The sequence below is a fragment of the Carassius gibelio genome, chromosome A4, assembly GCF_023724105.1.
Source record: "Carassius gibelio isolate Cgi1373 ecotype wild population from Czech Republic chromosome A4, carGib1.2-hapl.c, whole genome shotgun sequence".
In the NCBI taxonomy this organism is placed as follows: domain Eukaryota; kingdom Metazoa; phylum Chordata; class Actinopteri; order Cypriniformes; family Cyprinidae; genus Carassius; species Carassius gibelio.
The window spans coordinates 13,231,585-13,245,578 of NC_068374.1; the positions used below are offsets into that span (position 1 = coordinate 13,231,585).

Here is a 13,994-nt window from a genome sequence, read left to right on the forward strand (position 1 = left end):
TGTTATTTCCTTTTCAAAGTATGTAATACTGTAATACTGTTGTGCTTATCAGTAGATATTAAATGTAGTTGTTTTTAAGCAATTTTTTACATCCTATCTAGCCAAAAAAATTACAATGTTTCCACTCAAATATGTCTTGCAATATCCATGCGTGCAAAGGTTATGCGTGATCCTCTTGTTTAAAATGTGTCTTATGCCTCTTAATATGTATTTTTCATTGCAAGTTTATTTCCAGTAGCCTGCTTTGTGCAATGCATACAAATACATAAATACAAGTTTTTTATTTTTGCATAGATTTGACAGTTGTATCATTTGTAATTATAAAATAATATAGAGACTATGCAGAGACCATAACACACACACACACACACACACAACATTTTTTTTAATCGAATGTGCCACCACTAAATTATACTTGGCAATCAGGAACTAGCTACATATAGATATAAACTGATGAGAAAATGCCACAAACCATTATGATGTCTACTATTCTAACATGCTTTATAAAAACTTACACCAACCATTCAGAAGTGTGCTTGACCTTGAAGTCTGTAATGTCATGTAAGTCTGCAACATAATGTAAGTCTATGCTATATTAAACAAAATTTTAGTTTTTTTCTTCAGAAAGTCAAATGCTTTGACAAAACATTTAGGCATTTTCAGAAGAAATTCTTGTTCACAAAGTTAGAAATATATTAAATTTCTTGTTACATAGTTTCTATAAAACTACTTTAAAAAAAATCTTAATGCCATAGATGAGAACTTTTTGCCAAATATTTCAATTATATCTATATTTTACATGTATTTGTAGTTGTTAGTATAGGTTAATCATGAGTTTAAGTGATTGCGTATAAAATGTAGAAACTTTTTTCAGCAAGCACAGACACAAAAGAGAAATGCCTTTGTTCTTGTATTTGCATATAGTACTCCAAATCAATCAAAATGTACTATTCAACAGGCCATTAAAACCAAAGTGGCAAATTTTCTCCAATCTTTGTACACAGTTCAAATTAGTAAAATTTTACTATGCCAGAAGTGGTATTTTTTTAGTACATGTATGGCACTCTTTGGCCTCTACTGTTTTTGGCTGTAACAAAGACACCTTGCTGTATGTCAACACAATAAACTAGATCTGATGTATCATGAAACTCTTTTTCATGTCAATGAAGACCCCCTGCTGTAACAAAAGGGGATGAACAGAAGGAACACAGAAGTCTCTGTTCACCAACAGGAGCACATTCTGCATTTTCATTGGTTTGTGGCTCGCCTAAAAAAACAAGTCATATCAAGTTTCTGTGACAACAATTACCTTTGAATATTGAGTCAGAAAATTTTTGAAGTAGGCTTCAAATATCGATAAACTAAGATACAAATACAAATAGATACTTGTTTCTGGCAGGTCTTTGAAAGGTGTCACCATGCAACCTACAAAACAAGAATAACAAGTTGGTGAAACAATAATTTTAATTGCTTATGTGTTCAGTTATAGCATTAATAATCCTATAATAACATCCTAAGCTCATACCTTGTTTCTGCAGATGTTCAAATGCATTTTGCCTTCGTGTAATCTTTTCACATTTAAAACAATACCAGTGACTTGAAAAGCATGGTACTGTGAAAAGAACTGGAAGCATAAAATGCCAATAATTTATAATACAACTAACATTAAAATGAATAAAACAATTACAAAAGCAAAACACCAAAATCACCATCTCTACGGTGCACAGCATATTTAAAATGACATTTTTGTAGGAGCTCTTCTGATCCAACCACATCCTGTAGGCAAAGTTGATTTTTTTGTTTCCTTCATTAGCCTTAATAAAGATAGTATTTGAACATTTGAGGACCTAAGGGAATGCAACAGTACAACAATGCACCTAAATAATGCATAACTGGCAAAAAAAGCTGGGAGTGATTTTATAATTAAGTTTATGAGTTTATGAGCAGTATGAATAACTCATAATTACTTGGCGTTCTTTTGGCCAATCACTGCCACAAGCGCCCCAAATAAATACAGTTAGTAGTCCTCCTGACTGCAGTCTTGCTCGCTGGTGACTGAAGTGCGTCATATTTCCGGGTCGCTCGCTTGGTGTGTTTTGCTGCTGCGCTACAGGTAAAGTGGCAGCTCTGCTGTCTCTGCACTTATTCTACTTTTATCAGCTGCCGTTGTTTACCATGTATTAAATGCTCATAGATCTCCGGTTGGTGGTTTAATTGGAGATTTTCTTCAGCCGCAGCGCATTACTAGTTGCTGTTTTGCCTGGACTGCTGTTTTGTTTAACGTGGATGTTTTGAACATTGTATCAGTAACTTTATTTGACCTCTGCACGCTCGTTTTTTAATTCACGGCCACTGGATAACAACGGCCATACATGGACAAATGTGTGAGCCAACTGTTTTGTGTGGGCCAGTATTTTAAACCGTTTGAATGTAATTTAGTGGAAGGAGATTGGCTCTTTGCAGTTATAGTTTGGCTGATTTAAGTTCTTTCTTTTTCGTTTTGTTAGTTAGCTTTCAGTTTAGCTAAAATTAGCATTTATGGTTTGTTGTTTTTAATCAGTGGCTTGTTTATTTAAAGGGATACTCCACCGTGTTTTCATATTAAACTATGTTTTTGCCTTAACTAAGACGAGTTGATACATACCTCTCTCGTCTCAGTGCGTGCACTCAATCGCTTTGGCGCGCGGTGACACTTTGAAAGCACTTAACTTAGCCCATTCATTCAATATGGGCCAAGCAGAGAAGCTACCAAACACCTCCACGTTTTCCTTCTTTAAATACAGTTACTCGCGTAGTGTAACTCGACCTAGGACGGTAACACAAAACAAAACGTTGCGCTTTTCTAAGCGTGTAAAATGGATAACTATATTGTATGGCGGAATACCATGGCAAGTGGTTGTAAGCACTTTGTCTTGGCGCAGTATTATCTTCACTCGTGAAAAATCCTCTCACCGGCCCCCGCTCCCTCTAGTGAAGATATTACTGCGCCATTAGGAGCTCAGTGATCAACTATCCGACGAGAAGCAGCCTTACCTCGGCTAGACCTTCTGATATGTGCCGCTGGCTCGGATGTCTCTTTAGTGGTAAAACATAAAATATAATTCAGCTGCGGGGTAAATCTAACAGGTTTTCTTTGGTCTGTATTCAATTTATCTATATATTAAAATGAAAATAAAAAAGGCAAATTTATATAATATTTCGTTTCATTATAATGGCTGCATATACACATATCCCTGAACTACATTTCTGCAGCTGTTATTATGCTTAAATGAAAACCAATGGAGGCAGTGGTATTTGATATCCTATTTCGTTTTATTGTAAATATACAGAGGAAAATTACAGGATTCGCATCATCGCGGACATCACAGTCGAATGCACAAAGTCTGAAGTACCGATGATGCACGGTCCAAAATCAGCGTACTTGGTTTTTTTTCTTTTTTTTTTTTTTTTAATCAGCGGTACTTTGTATTGAGAAACGCGCGCATACCTACGTCACCAGTCATTTGCCTAATCTTCCCGGTACTTTACACCGTGGTGGAAACGCAGAAAGCAACAGGTCTGGGGGGAAAAAAGTTATTGGGAAAAAAAGTTCCTGGTACAAATGTTTAGGGTAATTTCGGTGGAAACGCGGCATTAGTTGGAATCAATTAAATGATCATGAAACACCCTGTTTCAGCACTGGTTAGTTCTCACTAGAAAAGTTGGCGTGATGTGGAGTGGAGGAGGGGGAGAAGGGGAGACAGATAACACGCACAGCTTCAGGTTCAGACAATTTCACTCCCACAGAGTTAAAAACAAAAATAAATGCACAGCCATTTATACTCTGCATCAAAAACATTTAATATTTATACAGTATTGTTCAAAATAATAGCAGTACAATGTGACTAACCAGAATAATCAAGAATAATATATATTTTTTATTGCTACGTGGAAAACAAGTTACCAGTAGGTTCAGTAGATTGTCAGAAAACAAAATAGACCCAGCATTCATGATATGCACGCTCTTAAGGCTGTGCAATTGGGCAATTAGTTGAATTAGTTGAAAGGGGTGTGTTCAAAAAAATAGCAGTGTCTACCTTTGACTGTACAAACTCAAAACTATTTTGTACAAACATTTTTTTTTTCTGGGATTTAGCAATCCTGTGGATCACTAAACTAATATTTAGTTGTATGACCACAGTTTTTTAAAACTGCTTGACATCTGTGTGGCATGGAGTCAACCAACTTGTGGCACCTCTCAGCTGTTATTCCACTCCATGATTCTTTAACAACATTCCACAATTCATTCACATTTCTTGGTTTTGCTTCAGAAACAGCATTTTTGATATCACCCCACAAGTTCTCAATTGGATTAAGGTCTGGAGATTGGGCTGGCCACTCCATAACATTAATTTTGTTGGTTTGGAACCAAGACTTTGCCCGTTTACTAGTGTGTTTTGGGTCATTGTCTTGTTGAAACAACCATTTCAAGGGCATGTCCTCTTCAGCATAGGGCAACATGACCTCTTCAAGTATTTTAACATATGCAAACTGATCCATGATCCCTGGTATGCGATAAATAGGCCCAACACCATAGTAGGAGAAACATGCCCATATCATGATGCTTGCACCTCCATGCTTCACTGTCTTCACTGTGTACTGTGGCTTGAATTCAGAGTTTGGGGGTCATCTCACAAACTGCCTGTGGCCCTTGGACCCAAAAAGAACAATTTTACTCTCATCAGTCCACAAAATGTTCCTCCATTTCTCTTTAGGCCAGTTGATGTGTTCTTTGGCAAATTGTAACCTCTTCTGCATATGCCTTTTTTTTAACAGAGGGACTTTGCGGGGGATTCTTGAAAATAGATTAGCTTCACACAGACGTCTTCTAACTGTCACAGTACTTACAGGTAACTCCAGACTGTCTTTGATCATCCTGGAGGTGATCATTGGCTGAGCCTTTGCCATTCTGGTTATTCTTCTATCCATTTTGATGGTTGTCTTCCGTTTTCTTCCACGTCTCTCTGGTTTTGCTCTCCATTTTAAGGCATTGGAGATCATTTTAGCTGAACAGCCTATAATTTTTTGCACTTCTTTATAGGTTTTCCCCTCTCTAATCAACTTTTTAATCAAAGTACGCTGTTCTTCTGAACAATGTCTTGAACGACCCATTTTCCTCAGCTTTCAAATGCATGTTCAACAAGTGTTGGCTTCATCCTTAAATAGGGGCCACCTGATTCACACCTGTTTCTTCACAAAATTGATGACCTCAGTGATTAAATACCACACTGCTATTTTTTTGAACACACCCTTTTCAACTAATTCAACTAATTGCCCAATTGCACAGCCTTAAGAGCGTGCATATCATGAATGCTGGGTCTCATTTGTTTTCTGAGAATCTACTGAACCTACTGGTAACTTGTTTGCCACGTAGCAATAAAAAAATATACGAAAAACCTTGATTATTCTGGTTAGTCACATTGTACTGCTATTATTTTGAACAATACTGTATACTGTTGCACCTTCAGCTGCAAACTCTTATTACAAAGCATAAACAAATGATCTCCTTTCTACAATCCATTAAAGTTTCTCTGAGTTAATGTATGCCGTCTAACAGTCTGAATCGTCTGTTATAGCCAATGAATTTAATAACAGTTAATAATTAAGCAATGCAACTTTCCATAGGATAAGAACAAGCAGTCTCATTAATAATTTAATAGACACCAACACATCATCAATGTACTATTGTCCTTTGCCCAGAAGATGAAAATAGCACACAAAAGTAGTCGGGTTTCGTGACCCTTTAAAGCTTTATTGCACTGTGCAAGCTATTGAGCAACATTAGCCCATAGCACCATCTACAGAATTTCTGTAAGTATCTTCATAACAATACAAATATGAATCAACTGCTAATTATGTAAATTGTAAAAAACGAAGAAAGTAAAAACTAAAACATTTAGTTAAGATGACTTCAATTTAAAAATAATAATAATAAAGTAAATGTCAAAAAAAAAAAAAACTTCCGTCTCCTGCCTCTTTTTTCCCCCTATTTATGAACTTGAACTTTCCCACTCATTTTCAGAAGAATTCAAGTCCTGATGTATGGAATTTCTTATCTTTTCCTTGGAACTTCTTTTCTTTTCCATGATATATTTCAATTTGCCTGCAATAACTTTAGCACTTGATCCTCCTGTTAGAGCTGCTCCTCCTGCCATTAAAACTGCAGGCAGAGCCACTCCTCCAGTAGCAGCAACTAATGCTGCACCTCCTGCGACCGCTGCTCCTACACCTGCTACACTCGCTCCCACTAAAGCTGTCTCTTCAACCTTTTTCATCATTATCTTTTTCTGAGCTTTCTTGTACATCTCATTTGTGTAATACTGTCCTCCATTCTTCTTCACCATTATGTCTATTTTCTTGAACAGTTCAGTAACCTGTGCTGGGTTTGTATCAGTGTTATTAAATACGTGATATCTGCCTCCACACTGTCTAACTAGCTCATTAATCTGCTTGTTTTTGATGAGAAACTTCTCTATAGACATCTTTAGCATTTCTCCTCTAGTGAACAGAATGATGGTGTAATGTGAAGCTTCTTCTCCAAAGTTTTCCTGAATCCATTTCACTGTGTTTTTCTCCTCTTCTGTGAATCTCACGTCCCATCTGATGACCAGCAGGAACACATGAGGACCGGGAACAGACTTTTCTATACATCTCTCTATTTCATTCTTCAGTTTCCCTTTACTTATTTTTGTATCATACAGTCCTGGAGTGTCAATCACTGAGATGTTTCGACAATCCACTATCCTCTGACGTTTCTTGCATTTCTCAGTCACAGATTCAGAAGAAAAATCTTCCTTAAATGCCTTTCGTCTCAGTATAGTGTTTCCTGTCGCACTCTTTCCAGTGCCAGTTTTACCCACCAGCACAATCCTGAGATCTGACATGATAAACAAAATATAAAAGGACAGAAGTAAACATACTAAATAAAGTATGCATTATAGACTCTAGACTGTCTCTAGATAATGAGCTAATTTATGAAAATCTGAATAACAGCACAGGATTTCCATTTCCTGAATTATTAACTCTAGATTCGCCACGGGGGAAATTGTACCCGTGGCTGTTTTTAAAACATGCATAAAAATTTTTTAATACAACATTCAAGTATCAAGTATGTTCGCGCTGTAATTTTTGTGCCGCTTGTGTTTTAAACAGTACACTGCTAGGCAATGCCTTTCACTCACTGATTTAGTGGTTATCAGTTTCATAAATTAATACAAAATGAGTAAAAGAAGACAATTTATGAATGCTGAAGTGGTATACGAAGCACTAAATGTCATGAGCGACAGAGTCTGATGGTGGGAAGAAAAGTAACAAGCGTCCTGTCAGCTCAGCATCTGATGGCGATCAATATTTCATATTTAGACTTTTTATCCTAATATTACTCATAATTGTACAACATTTTGATTATTTAATTTTTGTTTAGCCATTTCTGTTGTTTATTGTTCACTTCTGTGTTGCTATTTATTCTAGTTTGCCTGTCTCCTGAAGAAAAATTCTCTCTCTCTCTGTCTCTTTTTTTTTACCCAAAGTTTATGGGTGGTGTTCTTGTATAATTCAGATTATAAATGCTATAACTAAACAAAATAATAATTAATTAGGTGAAGCTGTGTGCTTGAATTTGTCATGGCATCATCCTATGCAATGTGGTGAATTATTAATTGCTCATAGGATATTTTAGTAATTTAAGTGCAATAGTGTAAAAGTGAATAACCTCCTGCATAAAAAAAAGTTGGCTAGTGAACACTATTAATATCTTGAATTAACATGCAATTTTACTAGAGTAAATCAGACATCTCTGCACTTAAGTTTTCTGTATCTGTGATTAATGGATGAAATAGAAGCACAAATATAATAATAAATAAAAAAGGTCTTACATTTTACTATTACATCATATTTTACTAATAATTACAAAAATAATTAATTCTCATTCACTAATAATTGTACAGATACATACACAGTGTTCATGTACAAATTTGTATGTAATCATGCTAAGTGAATGAGACCAGTATCAACAGTAGTGTATTTACATATATATATATATATATATATATATATATATATATACACACATACAGTGTCTCGCAGTGTTGTCACATGAAAAGATATATAAAAAAAATACTTAAGAAATCTCACTTTGTGAGATTCTGTGTGTGTGTATATATGTATGTGTGCATATATATATATATATATATATATATATATATATATATATATATATATACACATATATATACACACACTCACTCACCTAAAGGATTATTAGGAACACCTGTGCAATTTCTCATTAATGCAATTATCTAATCAACCAATCACATGGCAGTTGCTTCAATGCATTTAGGGTGTGGTCCTGGTAGAGGCGGATGGGCTACAACAGCAGAAGACCCCACCGGGTACCACTCATCTCCACTACAAATAGGACAAAGAGGCTACAATTTGCACGAGCTCACCAAAATTGGACAGTTGAAGAATGGAAAAATGTTGCCTGGTCTGATGAGTCTCGATTTCTGTTGAGACATTCAGATGGTAGAGTCAGAATTTGGCGTAAACAGAATGAGAACATGGATCCATCCTGCCTTGTTACCACTGTGCAGGATGCTGCTGGTGGTGGTGTAATGGTGTGGGGGATGTTTGCTTGGCACACTTTAGACCCCTTAGTGCCAGTTGGTTTAAATGCCACGGCCTACCTGAGCATTGTTTCTGACCATGTCCATCCCTTTATGACCAGCATGTACCCATCCTCTGATGGCTACTTCCAGCAGGATAATGCCCCATGTCACAAAGCTTGAATCATTTCAAATAGGTTTCTTGAACATGACAATGAGTTCACTGAACTAAAATGGCCCCCACAGTCACCAGATCTCAACCCAATCTTTGGTATGTGGTGGAACGGGAGCTTCATGCCCTGGATGTGCATCCCACAAATCCCATCAACTGCAAGATGCGATCCTATCAATATGGGCCAACATTTCTAAAGAATGCTTTCAGCACCTTGTTGAATCAATGCCACGTAAATTAAGGCAGTTCTGAAGGAACTGTCAAACACAGTATTAGTATGGTATTCCTAATAATCTTTTAGGTGAGTGTATATACTTTTTTAGTAATGTGCTTCTATTCTTTTTTTTTTTTTTTTGGTCAATGAGCAAAATTCCATTTGCATCATTTTGCACAGGAAAGCATGAGATTTACATACATTCAATTGTACATATGCATGTACACATAAATAACCATACAATAAGCTAAAGCTTATTATGCTTAACTCCACACAAGCAGCACTAATTGACATTAATTTAATATGACAATATAGGATATTCTCAATGTGTATTTAGAAGAACATGCATTATTATTATTATTGTTATTATCATCACTACTACTACTATCATTATCATCACTATTCAGTTCATCTTTTCATTCTCCTTTATAAAGTATTTTAAACTGCGTTAATGAACTAGCCTTTTTTTACTCATCAGGGAAGCTATTCCAAAGCTAAACACCTTTATTTGATGGGCAGTTTCTTCTTCAATTGGTTCTACAATATGGCATATTAAACATATATGTCCCTCTAAGGTCGTAATTACTGTCTGAAGCTGAACATATCTTACAAGAACTGAGGGAGGGTATGTTGTCTTGCCTTATACACAAGTTTAGCAGTGTACAAATCTACCAAGTCGTAGAATTTGAATATTTTCAACTGGGTAAACAAAGGATTCGTTGGGGTATTATATGGAGAATGTGTAATTATTCTGATGACCTTTTTTGTAGTAGAAAAACTGTAGTTCTAGATTTATATGTATTTCCCCAGATTTCTATTCTATTGCACTTTTGTTCAAAATATATTGCAATTTATATAAAATGTTTTTGATATTTTCTTTTGAACATTTTATATATGGTACGTCCATGCCATGGATCATGGACCGAACGAAAGATTGACTCGTTCTCGAGTCAAGATCCGGTTGCATCTGTTGCGCTCGACGTAATGACATCATTGGCGATGATTGCCCTTGATTCAAGCCTTCGGTTTACCTGGGCTCATAACACTAGCACAGAATCAGTTCAGAATTAATCACCAAAACAATCAGACACTCTGTGTGTAGGTCTGCTTCACGCTGAATCACGCATGCGCGGTATCATCAGCTCCTCGGTTCGCAAATTGGACGCGTCTGACAGAAACGGTTCTTGACTCGAAAACGAGTCAATCTTTCGTACGTTATCTGGCTTGGCTCGGTGTTCATCTTCATCTCTCTCTTCACAGCAGTTCAGTCAATATACTGTTTGAGTAAATGAATTACTCCGGGATATTAGTTTGTTTTAACTCAGAGGGAGTGTCTGCCACATTAAAAACATTTACAGCTTAAGTCAATTGTGGATTAATGCTTATTGGAGACACGAACCATTTCAAATGATTCAGTTCGATTTGGTGAACTGGTTTAAGAAGATCCGGTTACATCGAGTGATTCATTCGCCAACTTGAATGCACTCACAACAGATCCGGAAGACCAGACAATGCTGAATATAGTTGTCGTTTTGTTATTTTTGGACCAAAGTGTATTTTCGATGCTTCAACAAATTCTAAGATTTGTTTTAGATAAATTCAAAGATAACTTATTTGAGTCGAACCAGTTCTTTAGTTTGTACAGTTCTCTCTCCACTACCATTACCAACTTTTGATTTTGACCTGAGCAATAAACATTGGTGTCGTCAGCAAACAAGACATAACTTAGTACATCAGACACCTTACAAATGTCATTAATATAGAGCAAAAATAACTTGGGTCCCAACACAGAGCCTTGCGGAACCATTTGTGTACATACTGAAGCCGATTCGTTGAGTAATTTTCAACCCAAGAATGTGCTATCCCCCTAAAACCATACTTTTGCAATTTATGTAATAAGATATTATGATCTATTGTGTCGAAGGCTGTCGGTAAATGTAAAAAAATTCCAACTGTGTACTGTTTTTTTTATTTATTGCTTGTGTAATATTTTAAACGAAATTAATAACTCCCAATGTTGTGGACCTATGTGCTTTAAAACCAAATTGTTGTTCCATTAAAATATTATTTAATTCTATATAATTATCCAGCCTTTTAACAAATAACTTTTCTAATATGTTGGAGAATTGAGAAAGCAAAGAAATGGGTCTATAATTAGAAAACAAATGCTTGTCACCATCTTTATGTAACGGAAGAACTTTGGCTATTTTCATTTCATTTGGAAAAATACCGGTTTTGAATGACTGGTTACAAGTGAAGGTAAAAAGGCTTAATAATATTATACATTATACACATATCCAACCCATTTTTATCTACCTATTTTTCCTTTGCAATATCCCACAATTTTTAATATTTAATTTTAATTAGTTGGTCTTAAATTAGTTTGAGCTCTTGTGGATATAATTGATGTTTCTGGATTTATTTTGTGGATGCAATATTTTATTTGCTAAATTACAACCAATTTTGACAAAATAATAATTAAACTCATTTATAAATTCATTCATATTATTTATAATTCTATTATCTTTAATAAAATGATTTGGATACTCAACCTTATATTTTCTTGTATGTATCACACTATTAAGCACTTTCCATGTTCCTTATATCCCGCGCGGCGGCGGGACATGCTTTTGCATCAATGAATGGTGGTGTACAGATGTAATTGTGTTAAAGAAGATGTGCTGTCCTGATCTAGAAATGCTGTTTGTGAACTGCAAGCCATTCTATTCGCCACGGGAGTTTTACTCGTTCATTCTGGTGAGTATTTACATTCCTCCGAAAGGGCACGTAAGCCTGGCTTTACAGAAACTCGCTGATCAGATCACAGAGACAGAACAACAACACCCGGACTCTGTTTTAATCATTCTCGGGGACCAATCTCTCAACGTGAACTGCCAAAATACAGACGGCATGTTACATGCTGGATCCTCTTCAGTTTGCCTACAGACCAAACAGGTCTGTGGAAGAAGCAGTAAACATTGGACTGCATTACTCAGTAAACATTGGACTACATTATGTTCTGCAACACCTAGACAGACCGGGGACTTTTGTAAGGATCTTGTTTGTGGACTTCAGCTCGGCCTTTAACACTATCATCCCAAACCTCCTCCTGCCCAAACTAACTCGGCTCTCCGTGCCCACCTCCATCTGTCAGTGGACCGAAAGCTTCCTGACAGACAGGCAGCAGCTAGTGAGCCTGGGAAAATACACATACAGCACCCGTACAATCAGCACCGGAGCTCCCCAGGGCTGCGTCCTCTCCCCACTGCTCTTCTCCCTGTACACTAATGATTGCACGTCTAAGGACCCCTCTGCCAAGCTCCTGAAGTTTGCAGACGACACCACACTCATCGGCCTCATTCAGGACGGTGACGAGTATGCTTACAGACAGGAGGTTAAACAGCTGGCTGTCTGGTGCACTCTCAACAACCTGGAGCTTAACACGCTCAAAACAGTGGAGAGGATCGCGGACTTCAGGAGAAACCGCCTGCTCTCCCCCCACTCACCATCATGAACAGCACTGTGACTGCAGTGGAGTCATTCAGGTTCCTGGGCACCACTATCTCTCAGGACCTGAAGTGGGACATTCACATTGACTCCATCGTAAAAAAGGCCCAGCAGAGGTTGTACTTCCTTTGCCAGCTGAGGAAGTTTAACCTGCCACAGGAGTTGCTGAAACAGTTCTACTCCACCATCATTGAATCCATCCTCTGCACTTCAGTAACTGTCTGGTTCAGCTCAGCTTCTAAATCTGACCTCAGGAGACTACAGAGAGTAGTCCGGACTGCTGAGCAAATCATCGGTACAACCCTCCCTTCTATTCAAGAACTGTACTTATCCAGAGTGAGAAAAAGGGCCAGTAAAATCACTCTGGACCCCTCACATCCAGCACACTCCCTCTTTGAACTGTTGCCATCTGGTCGATGCTACAGAGCTCTGAACACCAGAACGACCAGACACAAGAACAGTTTCTTCCCTCAGACAATCCATCTAATGAACAATTGATAATAACTGTGAAAAACACACTACACTTTATATTTATATACACATACACTTATTTATCTAACACACATTTTTAGTGTACACTTAAATTTTGCACATAATATACAAGTACATATATTACTGCTTTTTGTAATATACCTGCCTACAATTGGCAATTTGTATATTGTCATTCCTTACCTACTTATTTGTAATTATTTGTATTTTTTGTTATTTTGTGTTTTTTTTTTTTTTTTTCTATCGCTGTCATTCTGTTGCACTGCGGAGCTTCTATAATGAAAACAAATTCCTTGTATTGGTAAACATACCTGGCAATAAAGCTCATTTTGATTCTGATTATGATATTTTGTTTGTTCTATCAATAATTTTGTATAGTATTTTTTTACTGTTTCTAATTAGTTACTAATTATTCTTATATTCTTTATTTTCAGCATCTCTTGTTCTAGATTTCAGAAATCTTCTGTACAAAATATTTCTCTTCTTATGTGCTTTTATGATACCTTTAGTAAACCAAGGTTTCTGTATTTTGTGATTGACTTTTGATTGCTTTTTTAAGTGGACAGTATTTATCATAAATGTTTAATATTTTTTCCAGAAAAATATCATAAGCCTCATTTGGGTTTTCATAACTATAGACATCATCCCAATTTTACTTGCCCAGTTCCTCTTTAAAAACTTCTGTTGCTTCTGGTGTTCTGTGTCTCACAATTCTGGAAGACTGCAAAAACAGGTAGATCGTCACTAATATCAGTTATTAAAAGCACTGCATCTAATTGATCCATTTCAGAATCAGAAAGAGCTTTATTGCCAAGTATGCTTGTGCATACAAGGAATTTGTTTTAGTGACAAGCTTCCAGTACACAGAGACAACAATCTATCTATAACACTATCTTTCACACTAATATTTCATTAGTGAAAATATTATCTATTAATGTTGTTGTTGTTGTTGTTGTTATCCCACGTGGTT

The 13,994-nt window shown here is 36.5% G+C and overlaps 1 protein-coding gene across 2 annotated transcripts in view; it reads right to left on the reverse strand.

Annotated features, from left to right (window-relative positions):
* The window catches only part of LOC127969170 (GTPase IMAP family member 8-like), a 451,440-nt gene that overhangs the window by 416,620 nt on the left and 20,826 nt on the right, over positions 1–13,994 (reverse strand). For both annotated transcript variants that reach the window (XM_052570952.1, XM_052570946.1), the window contains exon 3: positions 5,071–6,916. In XM_052570952.1, the coding sequence (XP_052426912.1) occupies positions 6,030–6,916 (887 nt within the window). In that variant the 3' untranslated portion in view covers positions 5,071–6,029. The remainder of the gene's footprint in view (positions 1–5,070; positions 6,917–13,994) is intronic.